The sequence below is a fragment of the Lissotriton vulgaris genome, chromosome 2_1 (genome assembly GCF_964263255.1).
Source record: "Lissotriton vulgaris chromosome 2_1, aLisVul1.2, whole genome shotgun sequence".
Classification (NCBI taxonomy): domain Eukaryota; kingdom Metazoa; phylum Chordata; class Amphibia; order Caudata; family Salamandridae; genus Lissotriton; species Lissotriton vulgaris.
In genome coordinates, this window is record NC_141687.1 from 65,646,167 (window position 1) to 65,672,345 (window position 26,179).

At 47.8% G+C, this 26,179-nt stretch overlaps 1 protein-coding gene across 4 annotated transcripts in view; it reads right to left on the reverse strand.

Moving 5' to 3' along the window:
• LOC147729588 (uncharacterized) overlaps window positions 1-26,179 on the reverse strand; it is a 389,208-nt gene that overhangs the window by 33,523 nt on the left and 329,506 nt on the right. For all 4 annotated transcript variants that reach the window (XM_086954485.1, XM_086954483.1, XM_086954484.1 and 1 more), the window contains 2 exons: window positions 20,809-23,130; window positions 19,803-19,891 (listed from right to left, as the gene is read on the reverse strand). In XM_086954485.1, coding sequence (XP_086810611.1) covers window positions 19,803-19,891; window positions 20,809-23,130 — 2,411 coding nt within the window. The remainder of the gene's footprint in view (window positions 1-19,802; window positions 19,892-20,808; window positions 23,131-26,179) is intronic.

The window sequence follows — 26,179 nt, forward strand, 5'->3', positions numbered from 1 at the left end:
GGAAAGCTTATACACCAGCCTCCCACAAGACGCCACCCTGCAGGTCCTACATGACATCTTGGAGGATTCACCCTGGCCTTACCATACACCCAGAAGTTTTGTTATGAACTGCGCGGCCTTTGCCCTCAAAGAAAACTACTTTGAATATGAGGGCACCTTTTATTTACAAACCAACGGAACCTCAATGGGCAGTGTTTTCGCACCGAGTGTAGCTGGACTCTACGTCCACCACTTTGAGAGAACACACATCAATACGGAAGCCAACCCGTTCAAAATCCACATACAAAAATGGTACCGATATATCGATGATATATTGGTCATCTGGGACGGGCGACAACCTGAACTGGACAACTTCCTACAATGGCTCAATCTCAGGGACCCCTATCTCAAGTTTACCTGCACGGCCAGTAACCAACAACTCGCCTTCCTGGACCTACAAATAACAGCCAAAGGCGGAACCTTAACAACCACCACATACTATAAACCCACGGCTAGAAACTCACTGCTGCATTTCAACAGTTTCCATCCCCGACCACTGAAAGAGAACTTACCTTTTGGTCAGTTTCTCCGCATCAGAAGAAACTGCTCGGATGTAAAAGACTTCAAAACTCAATCAGCGGACCTAGCCCAAAAACTAGAGAATCGAGGTTACCCAAAGACAATCATCAGGAAAACCCAGAAAAGGGCAAGAAACCAGAACCGTGACGCACTGCTTGAAGACGTTACCAAGGAAAACGACACACAACCCACCACATGTGTGACTACTTTCAACACTGCCTCTAATGACGTGGCCAAAATAATAAAAAAACACTGGAGAATCATAAATTCAGGACAAAGGAAATGGGAACCCCCGAGGTTCGCCTACAAGAGGTGCCATAATCTCAGAGACCAACTGGTCAACACCAGACCCAAACCTCCACCCAAACCCGACAATACCATCCTTAATGCATGGGGAATGCCGAAAGTAACCGGACACTACCCATGTAATGACTGTAGTGTCTGTCATTTAACATCTCACACAAAAACCCTGAACCTGGAACCAAATAAAGTGTGGTCCCAAATGAGCCACACAAACTGCAATTCACAGAATGTGATCTATCTAATAACCTGCAGATGTGGACTCAGATATGTGGGCATGACCACTCGCAAAGTGAGAACCAGGATCACAGAACATCGCAGTACCATGCGATGCAAGAAAAACATCAGTAAACTAACAAATCATTTCATCACGCATGGGCATACTCCCAATGACTTTACATGGACAGTCATTGAGCAAATACAAGTCAGTCCCGTCAACAATGACAAAAAACTTCTGAACAAAGAACAAAGGTGGATATATCGTCTATCCACAGCTACTGATGGGCTCAATGACGCAATTCCCTGGAACTCCTTGACCCTATGATGCCAGTCAAACCATCAGGCCATTTATCCTAATGGACCTGTCATAATATCCACTAACCAGGACAGTACGCCCCCTGACCTCTACCTGCCCCAGGTAGGCCCCATCTAATACCTCTGCGCCTTCCTGGCACCTGAAAATAGTTGGTGCAATAAGCAAGCATTAGCTGTGCCACCTATGTGCCACCTTTGTGCATTATTGCCAATTACCTAGTTCCAACAGATACTCTCCCCAATAGTAGATAAGGGAGAAGTCCCCCCGTGTTTATGCTATTCTGGTGCATTGTCAATTTCCACATATTACCCTAGCCACACCACGAAGGGTAAATTTTACATCATTAGCGCGAACTGGGATAGTCTCCCGTTCGCGCCCCAGAACACTACTCCTGACGCATGCGCGGGCCAATTGCCGGCCGCGCACGCTCTCTACGCATGCGCGGGCCGCTTCTCGACCGCGCATGCGCAATACTCAGCCGCACCCGGCACCCGGCAGCTGCAGACGCTTACTCTAGCGCTCCACACCCGAGCTTGCCTAACGCAGCTGAATGCTATTTAGACCCTCCCGCGAGTCTTTCTACCATTACTCTCCCAACAGGTGGGGTCAATCACTCAATCTATGACAGCATAAAAGCCGGTAACAGCAGTCATTCTCTACCGGTTCTGCGAAGGAGGCACAACAGGTCCCACGCTGGTGCTGGCCAGAAATCCTGTGAGTATGCTGAGTATCACCACCAAGGGTAAGCGCTCCCCACTTTTTTCCTACAGGTTCCCTAATCCCAATGGTCCTACCTCTCTCTCCCCCAACTAGGGCTTCACCCTGCCACTTCAATAACCTTGGAGCTACCAACAAGCATTGAAAGCGTAAGAAATGTTCCTTGCGCCACAATTCTTCACCTTTCACTGTAATTTTTTACCGCTGTTTTAACCACTTCACCTTCGAAGTACTAGTGCGATACCACATTAATGATACCACCAGTATCATTACACTTGAGCCGCTCATAGTCTGCACCTGTCGCAATTTATGTCGGCTGTCACACTTTATGACCCATACTTTCTAGTGACTCTTTTTCTCCTATGTTTGTCCTGTACTTGTCCTCAATGTTAAATGTACAGGTGATCTTGAGAAGGGAATCCCCCATCTCACAGCTAGATACACTTTAGGGCGTGTAGACACATAGACTACACTACACAACCCCTAATTTTAACCCACACATATTTATTGTCCTGATGAAAGCCAGATTAACATAAGGCACTGGCTGAAACATGTTGACTACTCAAGGACGTAGGAGGTCGTAACCCGCCTCTAACGTCCCACAGCCTTATTTTTAACCGCTGGCAGAGGCCCTTTTAATAAAATATCCTCACCCCAGGGACCACCTGTCAAGCCGTTTTAACTTCACTTATCTTAGCACCTCACACCGCACACACAGTGACATACCTGCTCCGCTGTAATCAGGCGTCGAAGCACACCCGGGACACGCTAGGTGTCACTGGGTGGGCCCGATGATGAAGCATGCCACCAACTAGGTTGGTGGGTGAGGGCTTTCAAAAGACACCCAAGAGGTGCCATTGCTAACCTCATGTTACCAGAGAGCCAGTGAAGGGCCTTACTACACAATGAGCTAGATGACTCGGTGACACCGTCATCCGGCAGAGGTACATTCGCTAACACCAGTACGACAGGTGAGGCTTCCTCGATAAACTGCAGGGGGTCTGTTCCATGGACTTGTGCTTGGGGTGCATTTCCTATCAATGGACACTCTACTGTAGTTGCAGTATTATGGTCAACTATCGGGGCAGGCATATGCACTACGTTTGTCGTCACACCAGATGGCCCTTCACCAGCTTGATTAGCCCTTGCAGTAGTATCTATTGTTGATAATAGAGTATTAAGACTACCTATTTCCTCAGTTAACTTTGTTTGCACACCCCCAAGTCGTTTTACTTCTGCCTGTAATTTATCTATTTTGGAGATCAGAGGTTTTACAATTTCGAAAAGTTTACCCTCAACAACCTCAAGCAGTTTAGTAAACATATCATCATCTCCTCTATTTCTTGTAATCCCTTCCCCTACAGCCTTTTGTGGAGCTCTAAAGGGGCCAGGGGATAATATTCTTTTTCTTTTTACTCTTGGCCTTTGTCCGCCCTGTTTCCGTTGGTTCTTCACACAGGCGCGCACCGGCCGTGGTGTATGCTCAGTTAATGGTAGCTCATCCTCCACAGGACCAGATACAGTTTCTGGGTCTGAGTCAGTAACGTTGTCAGAGTCTACCTCCAGAGTAACGGGAGATGCTAGCATAATCAGTGGCTGGCTGTCAGTCTCAATCCTAGATGATACGTTTGGCGAGACCCTATTTTCCACCAGCACGAAGGGGCTATCCTCTGCTGACTGAGGCAAAGTAGGGCTTAACCTACGCAAGTCTGGTGACTGGCTTAACCCAAGTGATTCCCTCCTTTGTTCGTTTATTTTCTTCACCGTTTGCACAACATAATTATCCATGGTGTTAGTGGGCAGAGCAACAGGTTTCTTTTTTGTCGCCATATCGATGTCACACAGTTCGCAAACAATGCAGCAGCAAGGTCTTACTTGTGGGCGCGTCTCTGGTGGTCCAGGGGGTTGGGCCCTGCCCCTGCCTCCTCGTGCCGATGAGGGCCGTAGAGGGCCCGCCCTTTGCCCGGGCTTCGCCCCGGGCGCTCCCGCGCGCGACTCGCGGGGCGAGAGGCACTCCGCTGTTAAATCGCGCCTCCGGGCGCAGGTGATGACGCTCCAGGTGCGCCGCTTGCCTCCGGGGCACCTGGGAAGTGTAGTCCCGCAAGTGGGAGAGCCTCGCTATCCCGGCCGTTGCCCTCACGGCGCTGAAATGGTGGAAATGGCGCCACAAACTGCCGTTTTCCGCTCGGCGTGTGTCTCTGTTACAAGGTGAGCCCCCACTGAGCGCTCGGCGCTCCGCTGTTAAATCGCGCCTCCGGGCGCAGGTGATGACGCTCCAGGTGCGCCGCTTGCCTCCGGGGCACCTGGGAAGTGTAGTCCCGCAAGTGGGAGAGCCTCGCTATCCCGGCCGTTGCCCTCACGGCGCTGAAATGGTGGAAATGGCGCCACAAACTGCCGTTTTCCGCTCGGCGTGTGTCTCTGTTACAAGGTGAGAGTTAGAGGTCAATGGAGTGAGAAACTGAACAAAATGTGACAGGGCCCAGTAGGTGAAAGAGGAAAGAAAGTGAGGAAATTAAAGTGGAAGAGAGAGGATAAACGATAGAAGATAGGGGACTGATGCAAAGGAAAAGATGGATATTGAGGGATACAATAAAAGTGAGAGAGAAATATTTAGAGAGGGGAAAGGTAAGACATGTAGAAAGACAATCAGCAAGGGAAAGATAGAGATATAAAGAATGATAAAGAAAGACAAAAGAGACAGATAGAGAGATGTTACATGATCAAGAGAGGAGTATACATGGAGAAAAATGAAAATAATAGTAGTATAGCACATGAAATAAAAAAGAAACAGAAAGAGACAACAAAAAAAAATTAGTAGAGAAGTAAAGGGAGATGGAGATGGAAAAAGACAGAGAGAGAAGTGTAGGGTAAGAGGTTTGTTGAAGGATAGGTCAAAAGCAATAGCGAAGGAGAGCGAGTGACAAAAGCTAAGAGTGAGGTAAAGACCAAGAGAAGAGAGAAAGAAAAAAAGAGATTGAATTCTTCTAATTTTTACTAGAAATTCTCTGTCTTCAGACTTATTCTCTTTCTTGGTCCTCTGCTTCTTTATCCTCACTTTTCTCTCCTCTCTCTTGCTACCCCTTCCACATGCTCTTACCCTCAATAACAAGGAACTGAAATGAACTGATTGTGAGAGATCATTTGAGAAAGGAAGGAGGGCAAGAAGGCAAGAAAGAGAGAGAGAGGGAGAAAAAGAGTGAGAATTTAGAACCCAGACTCGTGTTAGGAATAGAGTTATTTTGTACAGGAGCTAAAACATGATTAGAGATGACCTCATAAATACCTACACACAGAATGTGTAATCAATCAAGATTTTCATCAAACAAAAAAAAACTTATGACTTCAAGAAAAAGTACAAGAGGAAGAACAAACCCAAAAAGTGTTAAGATGGGTGCAAGAATGTCAAATACACTATTTAGGACCACAAAAAACCCATGTAAAGAAATGCTTTATGAATAGGTGCTATATCTGTGCCAAACTGATCTCTGCACCACACCAGAGGCTCTGCTGGAGTAATGTCATTTTTTATGAATTTGTGTGTTTATATTAAATCTTTAACATAGTACATTTTATGGTTCTATGGAACATAAATAAAGGAAACATGTTGATAATGTCTCCGACCATCATTGCAGTTCCAATGTATACAGGAGTGCGTTGTGTTTAGGGTTCTAGATGCACAGTCAAACATACAGTAACATATACATTCATGCCCTCACAATCCAACCCTGGCAATCATAATCTGTGCATATATAAAGCATATAAAGGAGAAGAACTTTGGTAAGGAGTAGTAATTCCAGGAAAAGAATATGCAGTAACTACATGGTAAAAGATCACCCCTTCACTTATCTATGTATATCATTCTGTATGCTAAAGAAGACCTGTGGAAAGAGCACTTGTGATATACTTGCTCTGGGATGTTAGGGGCTGATTAGGATGGCGGGTGGAGGCACATCCGCGGTGTTGGCGGTGGCAGAAAATGTCCTTTTCCGCACTCCATCGGCGGTCCTTGCATCCGCTGTATTACGATGAGCATAGATAGCCCGTTTCCCATTCGCTGCGGTGTTTCGGGTTCTGCCAGAAATCTCTGTCTGCTCCGGTAGCGGACAGAGCCTATAGAGAGGGACCGCCGAGCAGAATGTGGTTACGACCGCCGGACATATCATGATGACTCAAACAGCCCCTCACACCGTAGCGGAGAATCCGGCCATTCGGGGACGGTGGTAACACTACTGCGGATAGCTCCATTCGTTCCAGACCGCAAGGAAAAGGGCAGTCTTAGGCCTATACGCAGCAATTCAGACTGCCGCAGACAGATTTCCAGCTTTTCTGGCGGTGTAGCCTGAAATCCGATTACCACGGTCGGATGTTTCAGGCAGTGCATCCTAATCTGACCACCAGTTTTGCCGCTGTACCTGTGGATGGTACTTTTCTGCTACAACAGCGGTCAGAATGTTTTTCCACCCGCCATCGTAATCAACCCCTTACTTTCTGGGTAGAAGATGTGGATTTATTTATTTTATAGCATTTCTAAAGCATAAGCATTCCCAAAAGTATAGTGGTACTGAAAATTGTTAGATTGAAACAGCATTAAGAATTTACAAAAAGCTTAGTCCTATATACAAGATAGAATGCAGAAAAATGCAGGTTTTTAGTGGTTTCAATGTTGATTCAGTAGAAAGCTGAAAGGGAAGAGTATTCCAGTTTCCCTGTGGGGAAATAAAAGACGCTGCCACATGGAAAGGGGCGACCACTCGGTCCCCCCGAACGTATGGTCGGGGGCCCGGATCCTCCCGGGAAACCATTTTGGGCGGGGGGCGTGTCACGGCTGGTATGCCCGAAGCGGCGTAGCCGGGGTGCGCCTTTTTCCCGCCCAAGAGGGGTTGTCCTAGACACCTACACCGATGGCCACGCCCAGTAGGCGTACCAGCGGAGGGTTCATGCCCTCCCGAAGAGGAATAAAGAGAGCAGGAATCCGAAGAAGCATCCTCTTGTTCCTGTGCTTGGAAGCTGCACCCACTCGTTGCACGTGAGCCCTCGACGGAACAAGGAGCAATTTTTAGAACTTGTAATTCTTGTGTTTCTCTTTCAGCGACTTCGAGGCTAAGGATTCAGGACCGTGTTGATCAACTTGGGTCGAATATTCGATAACAATGCCTGGCAAGAAGGCAGGAAAGAAGTCCGGGACTGACCTGATGCTTCGCATGCTGATAAGAGATATGGCGAACATGAAGAAGCAGATGGCTGCGATGAACAATACGGGTAAACCGAAGAAGGTAATAGGCCCGGCATTGCCGGGAGTTGTCCCCACGGGTAGGGGTAAACGGGTCAGGAATAGGGCGGCAGGGGAGGAGGCCCCGGTTCCCGAGGTACCGCCGGCAAGCCCGGCCATTCCAGTCGAGGCCCCGGCACCAATCCCGGACGCGGGTCAACCGATTCCGGTTGTTGTTACGCCCGCCAATGAGGAGGACATGCCTCCAGAATTAGCCGCCCAGTTGGCCGCATGGCTCAGTGGGAAAACAGGGGGTGCTACGGCACCGGTAGACACGGCCGAAGAGGCCAAGTTACTAATGCAGCAGTTGCGGCAGTCGCGAGAGGCCGCAAAGGCGAATCTCCCTCTTGTCCCCCCACAGGTCACCTTGGAAGGACCGGCAGCTGGCGTCGGAAAAACAGCGGGAACAACAATGGAGCCTGGTAAGCAGGCATTGCCAATGGCGAGGGAGGGGTCTTTGCCCTCAAGACGGGAGAGGGTGGTCCAGCATATACCGTTGGACACGAAAGAATTGATATGGGCTGATAAGTATGTGAATATGTTTTCTCTGCTGACTGACCATCGCGAGATGGAGTATGCTAAGACGCAGAAAGATTTGTGGCACCCGAGTGTATGGCGAGCAAAAATGGCGGGATTCAGGGTTGATGAGACAATCACAAATTGGGCCAAGGCCTTTGCGATGTTTACTGCAATTATTGGGGAACGTAAGCCCGAGGTTTTGCCCGAATTGTCCTGCTATCAGACACGAATAATGGATTTTTATGAAACGTATGAGGGCAATGAGTGGATGGGTTACGATATGAAGTTCCGTAAGGCCAAGGAGTACGATTCATCTCTGACGTGGGATTGTCTCGACTCGATTTCTTGGCAGAAGCAGCTCCTGCCGGGCGCGACAAAGTCGTCCTCGCTCGGCGGAAATGGGTCGGGTCTTCCCGCCAACAGCCTGCGGTGCCCTTTCGAGCGGGCCCCGGTGGCGACCACCAAGCAAGGAATGGTGGGAATGGGGGTAAGAGAGGGGTCTGTTGGAATTTTAACAGGGGCAATTGCACCAGGCCACAAGGGACATGTAAGTTCAGACATGCGTGTGCAGGTTGCGGGAATTCCTCGCACCCCGAGAGTTCGTGCAGATCCAGAAATAGTGGGATGGGGGTAGAGGAGGGGCCAAGCAAGACTGAGGGGGACCATTGTGTACCTCTACCTACCCCCGTTGATATCATGGCGATGATCCCCTGGCTAAACGAATACCCTGATCATGTCTCCGCTGGGGTGTTGAGGAATGGCTTCCTATATGGTTTCCACATCCCGGCGGGGGATTTTCGTGGGGGACCACTTTGTAGAAACCAACTGTCGGCTCAGCATAATCCAGCGGTGGTGGAGAGGAAGATTGCAAAAGAGGTTGCCCTTGGCCGGGTTGCTGGCCCATATTGGCACCCGCCAGTAACTAATTTCATCTGTTCCCCGTTAGGAGTGGTTCCCAAGAAGGACCCGGGGGAATTTAGGCTGATCCATAACTTGTCAGCTCCGAGGGGTCTCTCGGTGAACGATGCGATTGACCCGGGAGTTTGTTCGGTGCGGTACGCATCCTTCGATGAAGCCGTCACCATGTTGAATCGCCTGGGGCCCGGAGCGCTGATGGCGAAGTCAGATATCGAGTCGGCGTTCCGGTTGCTCCCGGTACACCCACGGGATCAGCGTCTGTTAGGCTTTGTGTTCCAGAGACGTTACTACATGGATAGATGTATGCCAATGGGTTGCTCCATCTCTTGTGCTTATTTTGAGAATTTCAGCTGTTTTTTGGAATGGGCATTCACCAAAGCCACTGGCCATAGCTATGTTATGCATTACTTGGATGATTTTTTGTTCTTGGGGGCAGCCGGCGACACAAAATGTGCGCAGGCGTTACAGGAATTTTGCACCCTCATGAAGGGATTCGGAGTGCCATTGGCACCAGGTAAGACGGTTGGACCATCTACTTCACTCGAGTTTCTGGGAACAGAGCTCGATTCTGTGGATGGATGTTTCAGTTTGCCAGTTGGGAAAGTAGCGAAATTCAGGGCTTCCCTGGAACTGTGCCTTAGCAAGGAGAAAGTTACCCTCCATCAGTTACAACAAGCAGTGGGTCAGCTTAACTTTGCCCTAAGAGTGATACCAATGGCCCGCCCCTTTTCCCGCTCTATCGCACAAGCTAGGGTTGGTCTCAAGGAAGGGCACCACCGCACGAGACTGTCTGCAGAGGTTCGCCAGGACATGCGCATATGGTTGGCATTTCTGGCGGACTTCAACGGTCAAGTGGTGTGGAACAAGCCGCCAGCGTCTTCGGACGAGCTGGGTTTGTGGACCGACTCGGCGGGGAGCATGGGATTTGGCGCCATCTTTGGTAATCGATGGTCGGCGCAAACATGGCCGACGTGGTGGCACACCAGTGGTCTCACGGGTAACATTGGGTTCCTTGAGTTGTTCCCCATTTTTGTGGCTCTAATGGCATGGCCGGATGAGTTCAGAGATCGCTCTGTGGTGTTTTGGTCTGACAATATGACTGTTGTTGAATGTATAAATAATAAGGCAGCATGCTGCAAGTGGATATTGAGATTACTGAAGGAAATTGTACTACTTTGCATGAGACTGAACGTGCAATTCAGGGCGAAACATGTGCCGGGTGTACTGAACCAGGCTGCTGATGCACTCTCTCGTTCACACATGCAGGCTTTCGGGGGTTATCTACCTTCCGCGGACCTAGCGGCGGCACCATTTCCCGAAGCACTCTGGCTACTCGGTGCCCCGGATTACAAGACCTCGTGGCAGCAAGCTTAGCCCCCAGGACAAGGAAGGCATACGAAGGAGCGTTTCGTTCCTATTGTGCATTTTTGGGTCCGGCAGGGGAGGACAAATGGGGTCAGGAGGATTACTTCCTGAAGTTTCTGGTAGCACTGCACAGAGAAGGCCGATCAGCGGCAACGGCCAATAGGCACCGGGCCGCCATTTCATTCATGGCGCAGGCGCATGGCATCAAGGACCCGACATCGTCCTTTTTGGTAAAGAAAGCCCTTCGTGGTTGGCAACGCCTTGAGGGGCGTAGAGTAGACGAGAGGCGCCCGATAGGGTTAGAGAGGTTGTCCCTGCTTATGTCAACACTTCCCACAACATGTTCCTCCCATTTCGAAGCAGTTCTGTTCCGGGCCGCTTTCGCATTAGCGTTCCATGGGGCTATGCGGGTGAGCGAGCTGGTAGCAAGAAATAAGAAAGATGTGGAGGGAGGTCTGTGTCGGGATCACATCCTGATTAGGGGTGATTCAATGGTAGTCACAATAGCCAAGTCCAAGACTGACCAGAGAGCTATGGGAGACAGTATTGTTATCCAGCGCATGCGAGGGTCCCCCATGTGCCCGGTAAAGTGCGTTGAGGAATATTTGGCGCGAAGGGCGGATACATGGGGGGGAAGTTTGCTGAGACACATTGATGCCACCCCACTGACGAGGTTTCAGTTTCAGAGGGTGCTAACAATGGCAATCGCAGCGGCGGGCTTGGACCCGTGCGATTTTGGGACCCATTCCTTTAGGATAGGGGCTGCTACTGAGGCTACAGCCAGGGGTCAGAGTGTTGAAGAGGTGAAACAACTGGGACGATGGTCCTCGAATTGTTTTAAAAGGTGTATGTGCGGTTGCACATGTTGTGAAGTCAAGTTCATGCACTCACGCTTCTTGTCTTCTGTTTGATTTACAGTTTCGCGAGCATGCTATGCGGGGCGGAATTTGCAGTCGACCCGGCACCAGGGAACCAGCGGTCAGAGATCACCGGCTGTGGAGAGAGTGGTGTGGGTCGTGGGCCACTCATACGTGAGGCGCGCCGGGGACGTATTCAAAGCAGGTGACGTGACTCACGCAGCTGGGGAATACGGGTACAGAGTGACCTTCCACGGAAGGGGCGGGCTCTGTATTGACCAGTTTCAATCTTTTGTCGAGGAACTTTTAGGGCGGCAGAGGTCACCGCCATCTGTAATCATAGTACACCTGGGGGGCAATGACATGGTGACACTCGGTCGGCGACTACTACTCGAGCGAGTTTTATCTACTGTTAGCTGGCTGGCGAGAAGGATCCCGGGGTGCACGATAGCATGGTCCCACATGATTCCCAGGAAGGTGTGGCGGGGGGGCCTCTCGGTGTCAGCACTGAACCATTCAGTAAAGAAGGTCAACAACAAACTTGGTAGGTTGTTTCGCTCGGCGCAGTTGCACAGTATTCCGCATGGATGTATTCGGGGGGATCACATGTATCTCGATGATGGGGTCCATTTGTCCAGGGAGGGGAATGTCTTACTCATAGGAGACTTCATAGCATGGCTAAGGGGTTTGTAAAAGCATGACCTTTAGGAGGAGTTTGTGGGGGGGCCGGATAGCCGGTCAACTATCCGGCCTGTGGCGGTAAGGTCATGATCGGTGAGCAGTAATTTCAAGGTCCCTAGAGGGGGGCGCCACCCACTATGGATGGGAGCGCCCGGGGGGAGGCGGCCATTGGCCCCTCCCACGGGGAGGCGGCACCCACTAAGTATGGGTCGCCTAGGGGAAGACAGCCATAGGCCCCTTCCAGGGGAGGAGGCGGCTAGATGCCCCTCCTACGAATTTCCCGGGGCCCGGATATCCGCGACGGCGGATGTGATAGACAGTGTGGAGTGGGAGGGGGAGTCCACGCTGCCTTCTTACAGACACCTCACACGGGTCCTCGGACGACCTTTAAGATGGCGTCGAGTTAAAATGGGGGGCCCCCGCAAGACAAGGGAAATTGGAGTTGGCACAGAGGGTACAGTCCTCTGCGCGGCCGCCCTCACACCGTGAGGGGGAGAGTTTTGGTAGTAGGGATCTGACACCGGTTGCGACCTTGCCGTTGGCCCGTAATGCTAGGATGTACAATTTTAATTTAGAAAGTATGCATTTGCAGGATGTTAGACTCGGCTAGGAAAACCTTTGTGCTAGAGATTTGTTAAGGTTAGCCAATGAACATGTCTTCATCAAAATGTAATAAATGAAAATTGTACATGATATGAAACTGTTATTTTAATGTTTTAATTTTGTTTCATATTTTAATAAATACGGCCGGGAGGGTAACTCCCTCCCGCCTTCCAAAAGTTCAGAACTGCGTCCGTCTTCCCATCCTTGGGGATTGTGTTGGGAGGGGGTGACAGGCATCCCGGCCATATGGAAAGGGGCGGCCACTCGGTCCCCTCGAACGTATGGTCGGGGGCCCGGATCCTCCCGGGAAACCATTTTGGGCGGGGGGCGTGTCACGGCTGGTATGCCCGAAGCGGCGTAGCCGGGGCGCGCCTTTTTCCCGCCCAAGAGGGGTTGTCCTAGACACCTACACCGATGGCCACGCCCAGTAGGCGTACCAGCGGAGGGTTCACGCCCTCCCGAAGAGGAATAAAGAGAGCAGGAATCCGAAGAAGCATCCTCTTGTTCCTGTGCTTGGAAGCTGCACCCACTCGTTGCACGTGAGCCCTCGACGGAACAAGGAGCAATTTTGACCCACCCACCAGCCCCTTATGGCAATGTTAGTACTGCAATAAAGTGATTTGCTTTGATAACATCTTCTTCCCTTTGTTTAGCGGTTTATAATGGTCTAGTTTAGTGATATGATGAATGTCTGAAGGTACTGTTTCTGGTAGTATAGACAAATATTGCAAATAAACAGTATAATTTTCTCCCTTAGTAGGTAATCAAATGTCGTATTTATTTTTTGGTCGGGCGGTAAGGTCATGATCGGTGAGCAGTAATTTCAAGGTCCCTAGAGGGGGGCGCCACCCACTATGGATGGGAGCGCCCGGGGGGAGGCGGCCATTGGCCCCTCCCACGGGGAGGCGGCACCCACTAAGTATGGGTCGCCTAGGGGAAGACGGCCATAGGCCCCTTCCAGGGGAGGAGGCGGCTAGATGCCCCTCCTACGAATTTCCCGGGGCCAGGATATCCGCGACGGCGGATGTGATAGACAGTGTGGGGTGGGAGGGGGAGTCCACGCTGCCTTCTTACAGACACCTCACACGGGTCCTCGGACGACCTTTAAGATGGCGTCGAGTTAAAATGGGGGGCCCCCGCAAGACAAGGGAAATTGGAGTTGGCACAGAGGGTACAGTCCTCTGCGCGGCCGCCCTCACACCGTGAGGGGGAGAGTTTTGGTAGTAGGGATCTGACACCGGTTGCGACCTTGCCGTTGGCCCGTAATGCTAGGATGTACAATTTTAATTTAGAAAGTATGCATTTGCAGGATGTTAGACTCGGCTAGGAAAACCTTTGTACTAGAGATTTGTTAAGGTTAGCCAATGAACATGTCTTCATCAAAATGTAATAAATGAAAATTGTACATGATATGAAACTGTTATTTTAATGTTTTAATTTTGTTTCATATTTTAATAAATACGGCCGGGAGGGTAACTCCCTCCCGCCTTCCAAAAGTTCAGAACTGCGTCCGTCTTCCCATCCTTGGGGATTGTGTTGGGAGGGGGTGACAGGCATCCCGGCCATATGGAAAGGGGCGACCACTCGGTCCCCCCGAACGTATGGTCGGGGGCCCGGATCCTCCCGGGAAACCATTTTGGGCGGGGGGCGTGTCACGGCTGGTATGCCCGAAGCGGCGTAGCCGGGGCGCGCCTTTTTCCCGCCCAAGAGGGGTTGTCCTAGACACCTACACCGATGGCCACGCCCAGTAGGCGTACCAGCGGAGGGTTCACGCCCTCCCGAAGAGGAATAAAGAGAGCAGGAATCCGAAGAAGCATCCTCTTGTTCCTGTGCTTGGAAGCTGCACCCACTCGTTGCACGTGAGCCCTCGACGGAACAAGGAGCAATTTTGACCCACCCACCAGCCCCTTATGGCAATGTTAGTACTGCAATAAAGTGATTTGCTTTGATAACATCTTCTTCCCTTTGTTTAGCGGTTTATAATGGTCTAGTTTAGTGATATGATGAATGTCTGAAGGTACTGTTTCTGGTAGTATAGACAAATATTGCAAATAAACAGTATAATTTTCTCCCTTAGTAGGTAATCAAATGTCGTATTTATTTTTTGGTCGGGCGGTAAGGTCATGATCGGTGAGCAGTAATTTCAAGGTCCCTAGAGGGGGGCGCCACCCACTATGGATGAGAGCGCCCGGGGGGAGGCGGCCATTGGCCCCTCCCACGGGGAGGCGGCACCCACTAAGTATGGGTCGCCTAGGGGAAGACGGCCATAGGCCCCTTCCAGGGGAGGAGGCGGCTAGATGCCCCTCCTACGAATTTCCCGGGGCCCGGATATCCGCGACGGCGGATGTGATAGGCAGTGTGGGGTGGGAGGGGGAGTCCACGCTGCCTTCTTACAGACACCTCACACGGGTCCTCGGACGACCTTTAAGATGGCGTCGAGTTAAAATGGGGGGCCCCCGCAAGACAAGGGAAATTAGAGTTGGCACAGAAGGTACAGTCCTCTGCGCGGCCGCCCTCACACTGTGAGGGGGAGAGTTTTGGTAGTAGGGATCTGACACCGGTTGCGACCTTGCCGTTGGCCCGTAATGCTAGGATGTACAATTTTAATTTAGAAAGTATGCATTTGCAGGATGTTAGACTCGGCTAGGAAAACCTTTGTACTAGAGATTTGTTAAGGTTAGCCAATGAACATGTCTTCATCAAAATGTAATAAATGAAAATTGTACATGATATGAAACTGTTATTTTAATGTTTTAATTTTGTTTCATATTTTAATAAATACGGCTGGGAGGGTAACTCCCTCCCGCCTTCCAAAAGTTCAGAACTGCGTCCGTCTTCCCATCCTTGGGGATAGTGTTGGGAGGGGGTGACAGGCATCCCGGTCATATGGAAAGGGGCGACCACTCGGTCCCCCCGAACGTATGGTCGGGGGCCCGGATCCTCCCGGGAAACCATTTTGGGCGGGGGGCGTGTCACGGCTGGTATGCCCGAAGCGGCGTAGCCGGGGCGCGCCTTTTTCCCGCCCAAGAGGGGTTGTCCTAGACACCTACACCGATGGCCACGCCCAGTAGGCGTACCAGCGGAGGGTTCACGCCCTCCCGAAGAGGAATAAAGAGAGCAGGAATCCGAAGAAGCATCCTCTTGTTCCTGTGCTTGGAAGCTGCACCCACTCATTGCACGTGAGCCCTGGACGGAACAAGGAGCAATTTTGACCCACCCACCAGCCCCTTATGGCAATGTTAGTACTGCAATAAAGTGATTTGCTTTGATAACATCTTCTTCCCTTTGTTTAGCGGTTTATAATGGTCTAATTTAGTGATATGATTATTGTCTGAAGGTACTGTTTCTGGTAGTATAGACAAATATTGCAAATAAACAGTATAATTTTCTCCCTTAGTAGGTAATCAAATGTCGTATTTATTTTTTGGTCGGGCGGTAAGGTCATGATCGGTGAGCAGTATTTTCAAGGTCCCTAGAGGGGGGCGCCACCCACTATGGATGGGTGCGCCCGGGGGGAGGCGGCCATTGGCCCCTCCCACAGGGAGGCGGCACCCACTAAGTATGGGTCGCCTAGGGGAAGACGGCCATAGGCCCCTTCCAGGGGAGGAGGCGGCTAGATGCCCCTCCTACGAATTTCCCGGGGCCAGGATATCCGCGACGGCGGATGTGATAGACAGTGTGGGGTGGGAGGGGGAGTCCACGCTGCCTTCTTACAGACACCTCACACGGGTCCTCGGACGACCTTTAAGATGGCGTCGAGTTAAAATGGGGGGCCCCCGCAAGACAAGGGAAATTGGAGTTGGCACAGAGGGTACAGTCCTCTGCGCGGCCGCCCTCACACCGTGAGGGGGGGAGTTTTGGTAGTAGGGATCTGACACCGGTTGCGACCTTGCCGTTGGCCCGTAATGCTAGGATGTACAATTTTAATTTAGAAAGTATGCATTTGCAGGATGTTAGACTCGGCTAGGAAAACCTTTGTACTAGAGATTTGTTAAGGTTAGCCAATGAACATGTCTTCATCAAAATGTAATAAATGAAAATTGTACATGATATGAAACTGTTATTTTAATGTTTTAATTTTGTTTCATATTTTAATAAATACGGCCGGGAGGGTAACTCCCTCCCGCCTTCCAAAAGTTCAGAACTGCGTCCGTCTTCCCATCCTTGGGGATTGTGTTGGGAGGGGGTGACAGGCATCCCGGCCAAACACTATAGCTCATCTAAAATTTAGAACATCTAATCTGCACATCTTTTCTAATCCACAATTGCTCTTTGGGTTGTAAAAGGAGAATACCCCAGACAAAAGATTTCCTACATACAGTTGCTTATGAACAGAGCATAAAGCTTTAAACTTTAGATTGGTAGCCAATGCAATTTAACCAAGACAGGCATGATGGATTCTGATTTCTTCCTTTTTAGAAATCATTAGGCTGCTGCTTTTTGGACTAATTGCAATTTACTTACGGATCTAGGTACATTAAATTGCAAAAATGCAATCTGGCCTACACAAAGCCTTTTAAAATCTGGACCCTCTGTGAAAGTTAAACAAATAGATGATTATTATCAGTTCCCACATCTGCAAGAACAAACTCTTTACAAAACACATTATATGATCTTCTAGTGAAAGGTTTGAGTCAATTAGGACTCCTAGATGTTTTACTTTGTGAACAGAAGAAAGCGAGATTTCACCCAATGGGGAAGACCTGAAATTATATTTCCAAATTAAAGTCTGTCTAAAAGGCAGAAAGACCTTGGTTTTATTTCCATTTAGTTTTAATTGGTTTTGCAGCATCCAAATTTGTACCTTTGTTAGACAGATATTTAGGGGCTGATTACGAGTATGGCGATACCAGGACCACCGTGGCCATGGTGGCGGTCTGAATGCCTCAAACTAGGCGGTCCGACCACCCGATTACATGTTTGCCAGTTGTACTGCCACCAGCCTGACACAACACCACCTACACTGCCAGGATCTTGGATTCCGATGGTGCCACCAAGGTGGCAGTGAATGGCGGAGGTGCCAAGGCAGGCATCGCGATCAGGATTACAAGTTTCCTTTTACACAGACTTTTCATGGCGAGAACCCCGCAGTGAAAATAATGACGGAAAGGGAAGGAATGGGCCCCAAAACGGGCCCCAGATATGGATCATGGCAAAGAGTGCACGGATATGCAGAAGGTGCTGCACGGCAGTGGCATCTGCTGCAGGCCTTCTCAATGGCTGATCCATGCCGCTGCCGTGAGAACGCCAACTTTAGACCGCAATCCCAACAGTCGACTCATAATACAGCAGTCTAAACACTACAGGCTTTGCGGTGTTCTCCCGATCGTAGAATTGGCCCATAGTGTTTCTGCACTTAGGATAAGATTTTCATCAATTCTAAACAAGAACTGTGTAGGATCTGCATACATTAGAGCGGTCAGCCCAAATGATTAGATCAGCTTTGCTAATGCGTTCATGTGCAAATTGACTAGTAAAGTTGAAAGAATCACTCCCTGAGGCACTCCAGATGACCGACCGATTACCTTGTAATGTAATCGGTCGGCCGGAAATATTACCTAGTCGGTCTGAAACATGGGTTCCGACACGGATTAGGACGAACCAAATGCCGTTCGGAGCCTTTACGTCCAACATCGTAACTGGCCCCTAAGTAGTAAACTTATATGTGCGAGGATCTCCCCGTAAAAAAGATAGGCGAGGTGGAAGTGGAGATTTACACTCATGTGTTTGTGAACAGCATTCTGTACTACTTTAAAAGTACTCTTGTGGCACTACTAAATATAGTGAAAAATGCGGTTTGTGAATAAGGGGCCAGTTGTACATAGCTTTGTGTTTGCAATGGCCTAATAGCGAATGGTTGCGATTTGCTACTAGGTAATCGCAAACCGCAATGTGCAAATGTGTGTTTCTCCCAATTTAGCCATTCTCAGTGGGTCGTAAATAGACCTACCTCATTAATAGTCATGAGGAGGGTCTAGGTTTGTGACCCATTGGGAATTGCAAAAATGACCATGTCTGTGATCGCTTTTAAATAAAGCAATGTTTTGTTTGTTAATGCAGCCCGTATTCCTTAAAGGGACCACTACCTGCTCTTAAAAAACGTCTTTACAGATGTTCACAAAGGGAAAGGGGTCCGACCCCTTGTTGTTTGCGAATGGGTTACCATCTACTTGAAGTAGGGGGTAAAATGCAAATGCAAATGTTTTGTGACCTCATTTTAGTCTCAAAACATTCACATATACCATTGCGAGTCACTAAAGGGAAGGGACGCCATTAATACGTTCCTTCCTAAAACCAAATCGCAAACCCATTTAGTGATTCGGTTTGCTCTTTTTCAGTCATAAATGGCCTGTTTCTGTGAATCGGGCTGTTTCCGACCAAAACAAAGCATCGTACATCTGGCCCAGGGTTCTTGTATTTAGCTCTTGCAATTTTTACGGCTTCTATGTATTTTAAAAAGACTGCAATTCTAATCTAATAGTTTGAGAATAACAATTAGAGAGTATTTGTTTAGTTAAAATGGTGAACAGTTGTAGCCCAATTTTCAAGGCAAGAAATTGATGGTCTCACTCAGTTTATCTTTATACTGCTAATAGATTATTAGGGTTATCCAAATTGTAATTGTCCCCCAAACTCTCAACAGATGCATTTAATGTAGTCATGCCGAAGTTATGGTAATATATCGCTGACTATGCTGAGCCTTTTACCCTCAACTTTTGTGGAGGGCGGATAAAACCCCTAACAAAACATTTAGAAAAGGGTCAGACTGTGTGATCAGATATACTGATTTAGATGTGCATAATTCATTATCATTCCAAATCACATTTGTTTGAAAGGTTTTATAAAGCACGAACATGACCCGTCACTGTCTCAGAGCGGTCGCATCAAGCGAAAGACCGATTTGTGAGTGGAGGAAACATCTATTAAACTAATATTAAAAAAACACCAGACTTTCTCTAAATTTTGACTAATTACCATTTGATAGATTGTCTAAATGTAAATTTAAATCTGCACCTTTATATAAGTTAATGGGCTTAATGGTGAACTCAGGCCAGTCAATACCTCACAGGGGACACCAGAGGGAAGTTTATAGCAAATAAATAAGTGCCAGATTGATTACTAAGATCATTTCCCACACCTCTAGTAGCTCCAAATCAGGGTACATGTCATCACCTCTTTTCAGCAGATTTCAGCGTTGGTCTGGAATTCCATGTTGTACCACTTCCTGCTAATCTATCTAACATGGCATAATTAACCCTAAGGTAATCTTTCATTATCATTGTACACTCATCTTTTAACCTTGTTCTCATACTTCAACTGTTGCCCTAAGTAGCCTGGGTTCTAATCTTTGTAGCTCCACTTGACCAAATTGTGAGCCTGAGCTCCATTATCTGGCACATATTGGGAACACATTGTATTTGGCTTAATGAGCTAGATATAGACATTGAAATTTTACATTTTAATGTTGCTTGTATATTACCTCAAAACTTGTTCTTCCAGGTTTTTCACTTCATTTTCTTTGGCACTCAGCCTTTGGTCAAACTCTCCGGTCACGTTGTCTAGATGTTCCTTCAGATTTGGACATGAAATAAAAGGAAACAAGTAAGTGCTCTGTCAGAAAGAAAATATGTCTGTCTAATTTCATTATTTATCAATGACGTGTTTTCAGTCTCATCTTTGACATACGTCGGTTTTCCAGCACTTTGCCTGTGCAATGTTTTAGACAGATGTTCACAAGTGTTGACAGGTGTAGACAGGTGTTGACTGTATGAATCCTCTACTCGCTCTAAAAAATCTCACTCTATGAAAGCTGTAATCAGAGATACAACTTTGCTGTGTAAAAGCAGATTATTGGTACTCATTGGGGCTAGTATGTCTGTAACCAGAAGCACAGTGTAGCTGTTGTAAAATAATAACTTTAATAACTAATCTATACAATTCCAGTATTTAATTAATGTTATATAAGGAATTCACATTTTTCCAGCTCTCTACATTTCACATAGATATCTAAAGTAAACACAAACTCAATAAACTACATCTTCCAGGATCAATTATTCTGTAAATAAATCAATGGCAAATCTCAATGATTAATCAGTATGTGAATTGACTGGAGAGCTCTTTGTTCCATGCCCATTTGAAAGCGCCATGTGGCAAAATACTGACCACTGCAAGAACTGTTTCTGTGAATTGTCGACAATACGTGAAAAGATGAAATACTCTCAGGTGTTCTTCTGATACAAAGTTATCACCAAGCATGGGTTAGAATTCCCATGTCACATAAATGCCACTTGCCTGTCTAGTGTGCTTTTGTTTCTGAGACTCAGGATGTATCTTTTGAATCTTCAATTCCAGACCAAGCTCTTAGATTCTTTCTGGATCCACACTGGTGTCCACACTGTCCTTTACATTATCTTCAGGGAAGTATATTTTTCCACAACAATGGGCAACAGAAATCTGTAAGTGTACATATTACTATTGAGTCTTACCTTTTCTGTATGTCTTGGTCCATTCTTTGTTACCAGCATCAGATCACCCTCCTCCGTGTTTAGGGATCCAGCAACGTATGGCGTTTGACTTCCCATCACTTTTAACCTTTCATGTAGTGCTTTATTCACTTTTTCTAGCCCTCTCATTGCCAGAAGCTTTTCTCTTAATGTTACATTTTCTTTCTGCAATCGTGTAAGCTCAGAAACCTTATCAGTATCAATGTTCTGGCCTCTTTCTCTCTGCTGATCCAGTTCTGAGGCCATTGCTTTAAACTTCTCCTTTAAGACAGCATTTTCAGACACCGCGGAAGACATCTGCTGACTGACATGCTCCAGCTCATCCCTGGATTTTTTAAGGAGGTCTGTGGCTTGCAATTTCTCCAATTCCAACTTCTTAATTTGGTACTTATGTTGCACTACTTCTTCATTCTGAGCCAATTTGTTTTCCTTTGCGTCTTTTCTTTGTTGTTCCAAAGCATCTAACTCGGCCTGTAGGTTTGTCAATTTTTCACAAAGCTTTTCTTTCTCATGGTTTGCACTGGATTGTAACTCTTCAACTTTCATTTTCAGCTGTTTTGCTGCTGTGGTCTGTTCTTCAAGCAGAGCTCTGGTGGACTGGAGCTGTTGATCAAGTACATCCTTTTCCTCCGAGATACTTTGCAGTGTAGTCTTGAGTAATTCTTCTGCCTTTACTGCCTCTTCTTCTTTCTTGACCATCTGTTCTTCCAAAGAAGCAAACCTGCTCTTCAGTTCATTCAGTGCTTCCTCCAGTTTAATAACACTTTCTGCTTCTTGAACTTGCATCTTGGCCTTCTCTTCAGCCAGTACTGCAAGTTCTTGTTTAAGTTTCACCAGTTGAGTGTCTGTAGCTGATTTCTCTGACAGGACCTGCTTAAGTTGGGTTGATGTGTCTTCCAGTGAACTTTGTAAAAGTTTGATGTCCTTCTCCTTGCACCTTAATGTGTTTTCCTTACTATCCATATTATTTTTCAGGGAAGCAATTTCTTCTTGATAAGAAATAAGTTGTGTACTCAGATCTTTAATATCAAGTCTAGCTGAGCACAGGTCTTGCTTATGGCATAACAAGGTCTCTGAGAGGGATTTTATCTCTTCCTCAAGTTCTGCCTTCTCCATCGAACAGAGCTCCAGTTTCTTTTCTAACTTCTCCCGTTGAGTTTGACAATTTCTAAGCTCTTCTTCAAAGCATCTCTGTTCTTCTGCAAGGTTTGACTCCTTGTCATCCTTACCGTCAATATTTGTCATCTGCTTCTCAGAATCTGGTGACTGTGTTAACTTGGTCTGAAGAGACGTCAGTAACTCTTCCTGTTCCTCCACCTTTTGCTGGCTTTTGCTGAGCTTCTCCTGGAGGGCATTGCATTGTGACTGCAGCTGCTGGTATCTGAACTCTTGTGTCTCGCTGTCTAACACGTTCTTCCTCTTCTCAGCCTCCAGGACCTTAGATTTTTCAGCCAGATGCTCTAGGGACTTTGCTAGAGCCACCATCTCCCTTGTGGACTGATGATGTTCACTGATGATTTCATTCATCTCATGCTCCTTAGACTCCAAGGCTGCCTTGACCTGGTTGAGCTCATCTGTGATCTCCAGCTTGGACTTCTCTAGCTGCTCCTTCATTTCTTCGTGCCTCTTGGCTAGCTTTGCAAGCTCCTCCTCATGGGCCTCTGCGAAGGCAGCTTTCAGTTGAGCCTCAACTTCCGTTCGCTGCTTGCTCTCGCTCTCCTTCGCAGACAGCTGTAGCCTCAGGTCATTGACCAGAACATCAAGCTCCTCAAGGGTTTCACTCAGAAAGCTTTTGCTGTCTTGGAGCTCTTGCACATGCCTTGCTTGCTCCTCCAATTGCTCTCGGTGTTTCTTCTTGTCTCTTTCCAGCTCCTCCAATAGCCTTTGCCTCTCGTCTTCCTTCGCCTTCTGTGCAGCGGCTATCTCTTGCAATGCAGTCAAATGACCTTTCTGTTCCTTCTCCAGCTTCTCAATTTGGCCTTGCAGCTCTGAGTTAAACCTCTGTAGGTCAACTTCACGTTGTCCACTGGCTATTAAATCATCCAGCAGGCTACTAGCATATTGGAAATTTCCGCTGGATTCCAGGCGTATTTTATGATGCGTTACATGCGATGCGGCAGAGAGCTCAGAGGGCGGTTCTTCTGAATTTTCTTTGTATTCTTTTTTCATAGACTCAGATACTCCATCAGAGGAACTTAAATAGTCTAATGTCCTATCACCATTAAACACGGAGGTTGACACTTTCCGCAGCTGTGTTTTTTGAGTTTCTTGGCCTTTCTCAATCCCTTTTTCTGCATCTTCAGTCTAAATGTGATAAGAAGGTCAGAGAATGAAATACAATATAGGTTGGAGGCAAAACATGCTTTACTACCTTAGTTCACTCTGGAATATTTAAGACAAACTTTGCTGAAGCAGATTCTTTAATATCAAAATGTCAAGAATGAAATCCAATTAAACAGAGCTAACTGAATTATAGACTACTATAATTTATACTTCCACACAAATAAAATAATTTTAAATATTTGTGGTTGGTGTCAGTTAGAGGAAGTTAACACATTCAGAATAAGTATTACATATAAATTGAAACATAGGGATTGATTAACAAAGAATAATGCTTCAGTCCTAAACAGCACTTGCACCTTCAAACAGTGTATGTTAGGTAAATACACAAAACATTTGATGAGCATTGTGCACAAAGTGTGTAGACTGTATAAGCATAAAATGTGCATAGAAATATTTGTGATAATGGTAACATAACAGTTCACACCCAAATGCATGACTAGCACATGCCTAGGTGCTCTTGTGCATAAGCCGGATTCCACTGGATTTACCCGTAAGACTTATCATGGAGAAGGATTTGTGAACTTTCCCAAAAGTAAAGTATTGTTTTGTTATTTGCATTGCATTGAAAATATCTTTAAGGGTTGCCAGTAGGAGTGGGCAACATTTATAATTACCTTGCTCACCCTGATATTTCCAGCAGCAGAATTCCACAAAAATATAATAATAATAATATTCCTCATTTGTAAAGCGCACAATCACCCGTAAGGGTCTCAAGGCGGTGGGGGTCGTCAGGAAGATTAAGCAAGCTATTGCCCAGAGTCACATGGTGCTGGGCTAATCTGCCGCCGGTGCCGGGGATCGAACCGTGATCCCCAGATTCCGGAGTCAGTCACCCTAGCCGCGGCGCCACACCTCTTCCCCTCTGTTGGGATTGCCTGCCCAACAGAGACAAGATATAGTGGTAGAACACAAAATGATGATAGGATGACGCTGCAGAATGAGATGAAGGGCCCCCGAGTTGCCATATATCACAGATAATCATTGCCTTTCGGTTAAGTGTCCCCCCCCCCCAATAAAAGGTGACCTCCTCCTGCACCACAAGGGAAGCAAGGGCCTTTATAGCACCCCTGAGAGCATATTGTGTCATGAAAACAACTGTTCTTCTGTGCTATTCTGTGATAACAAGAGTCCCACTCTCAGGCTTCTGGCTGGGATGAATGACATGGAGTGTGGTTTAACATAAAAAGTACAACACAATGAGAGATGAGATGCACGATTTTTTCTCAGCCACTGGCATTCTCTTACGCCTCATTTTAGCCTATAGTTTTCACCCACCATGCCCCACTAGAGAAGCCAGAGTTATGCAAATCAGACTATGCTTGATCCTCATGGGAACAGTCCACCTAAAAAGCTGTAAGGAAACTACCTCCAGAAGACAACACAAGCAACTCAAGACCAGTTTCAGCCTATTTCGGTGTAGGGTGCAGTTGAGTCCTACTGCACAGAGACGACGAGACCCACGTCCGGGCACTTTTCTGTTTTCCTCAGTGCAATGCTATAAGTATGATGGGTCTGCCTGCATGTTGGTCCCATGCTCACAGTGCCACTGGAAGCAAGCTGCACACTCCAGTAGAGGCCCAAATGGGCTGAAAACGGTCTGGGGTTGCTTCTGCTCCGGTTAAAAAGGGCTGGACTGTTTTTACAGGAGAGGGAGCAATACTGATTTGCATACGGCTGCTTCCTATTTGTAGTCCTAGGGCAGGCCACAAACAATGGCGGGCATGCTCAGCTGAGTAATTACCAGTAACTGAGATTAATGTATGCACTACACCAATAAGTTTTGTTTTCCTCACTTAAAAAAAACCCATAACTGCTGGCAACTGACCCTGAGAGCAGCAGAAAAGTTGCAAAGCATGTGCAGTTTAAGAAAATAAGAAAAGGTGCTCAGTCAGCGACTTAGATCCACACTTCTGGCTTATTCACGAGCCTGCCACATCGCCGGGGCATCTCTTTTTGGGACGCATTGTTGGCGCAGATTTCTAAATCATATCTATGAGGCCACGCACAGCCACTATGCTTGGCTTTGGACGGCCTCATGCATATGGACTAAGGCAAGGCAGCACAAATCGCTGCGTTGCCTTACTCTGCTCTCAGGAGGCGATCCATGAGTGTTGCAGTGGGTTTTCCTTGATTTTAATGCTGTCTCAGATTTTACAAGATCATGTAAACCTGGGGAAGCGCCAATAGTGCAATGAGGAGAAATATCTTTATTACTCCTCGATTTTTCTCTTTATAGCACACATAGGACATCATTAGGATGGCGGGAAGACTTTGTCCATCCGCCATCCTCATGGTAATAGGGACCGCCCGCCATAAGGGTGGGGTCCCGTGGGGGCAATTAGGATGCGCCCGCCACTATGGCGGGCGCATCTGCATTCCTGGCATTGTGGCGGGCGGTGCATTCAGCACCGCCCACCACAATGCCAGGAAGGCATGTTGTGCACTTCCATGCACAACATGGCACGCACCGCGCGGTGCCTGCCATGTTGTGGATGGAACTGCTGGGGGGTACCATAGGTACCCCATGTGCACCCCCCAGCAACGGGCCCGCGGTCAATTCCAGCATGCCTTTCTGTGGTGGTAGTTCTGCTGCGGAAAGGCATCTTTCCGCACCCATCTTAATATGGCTGGCGGTGTCTAACAGACACCACCACCATATTAAACCCTTTTTCGCCCAGTCAACTCGTTGACCGGGCGGAAAAGCGGCGGACTGTTTTTCCGTCCGCTGCGGTCCCCCCCACCATAGTAATATGGCGGGGGGGAAATAGGTGGTGGGCCGTATCGGATCACAGGCAGATTGCCACCGCTATGCGGGCGGTGGCGATCCGTTCGTGATCCTAATGGGCCCCATAGAGAGGAAGATGTCGCTTAGGATTATTTCTGTGCCGGAAGGAGAACCTTCCTGCACAAAAACAATCCTTCCTGCAATGGAGAAACAATTAAACCATGGTTCAAGGATGCCAATGATGGTTCTAGACTGCCGAAATGGCACCAGCCAGGGAAAGAGGAC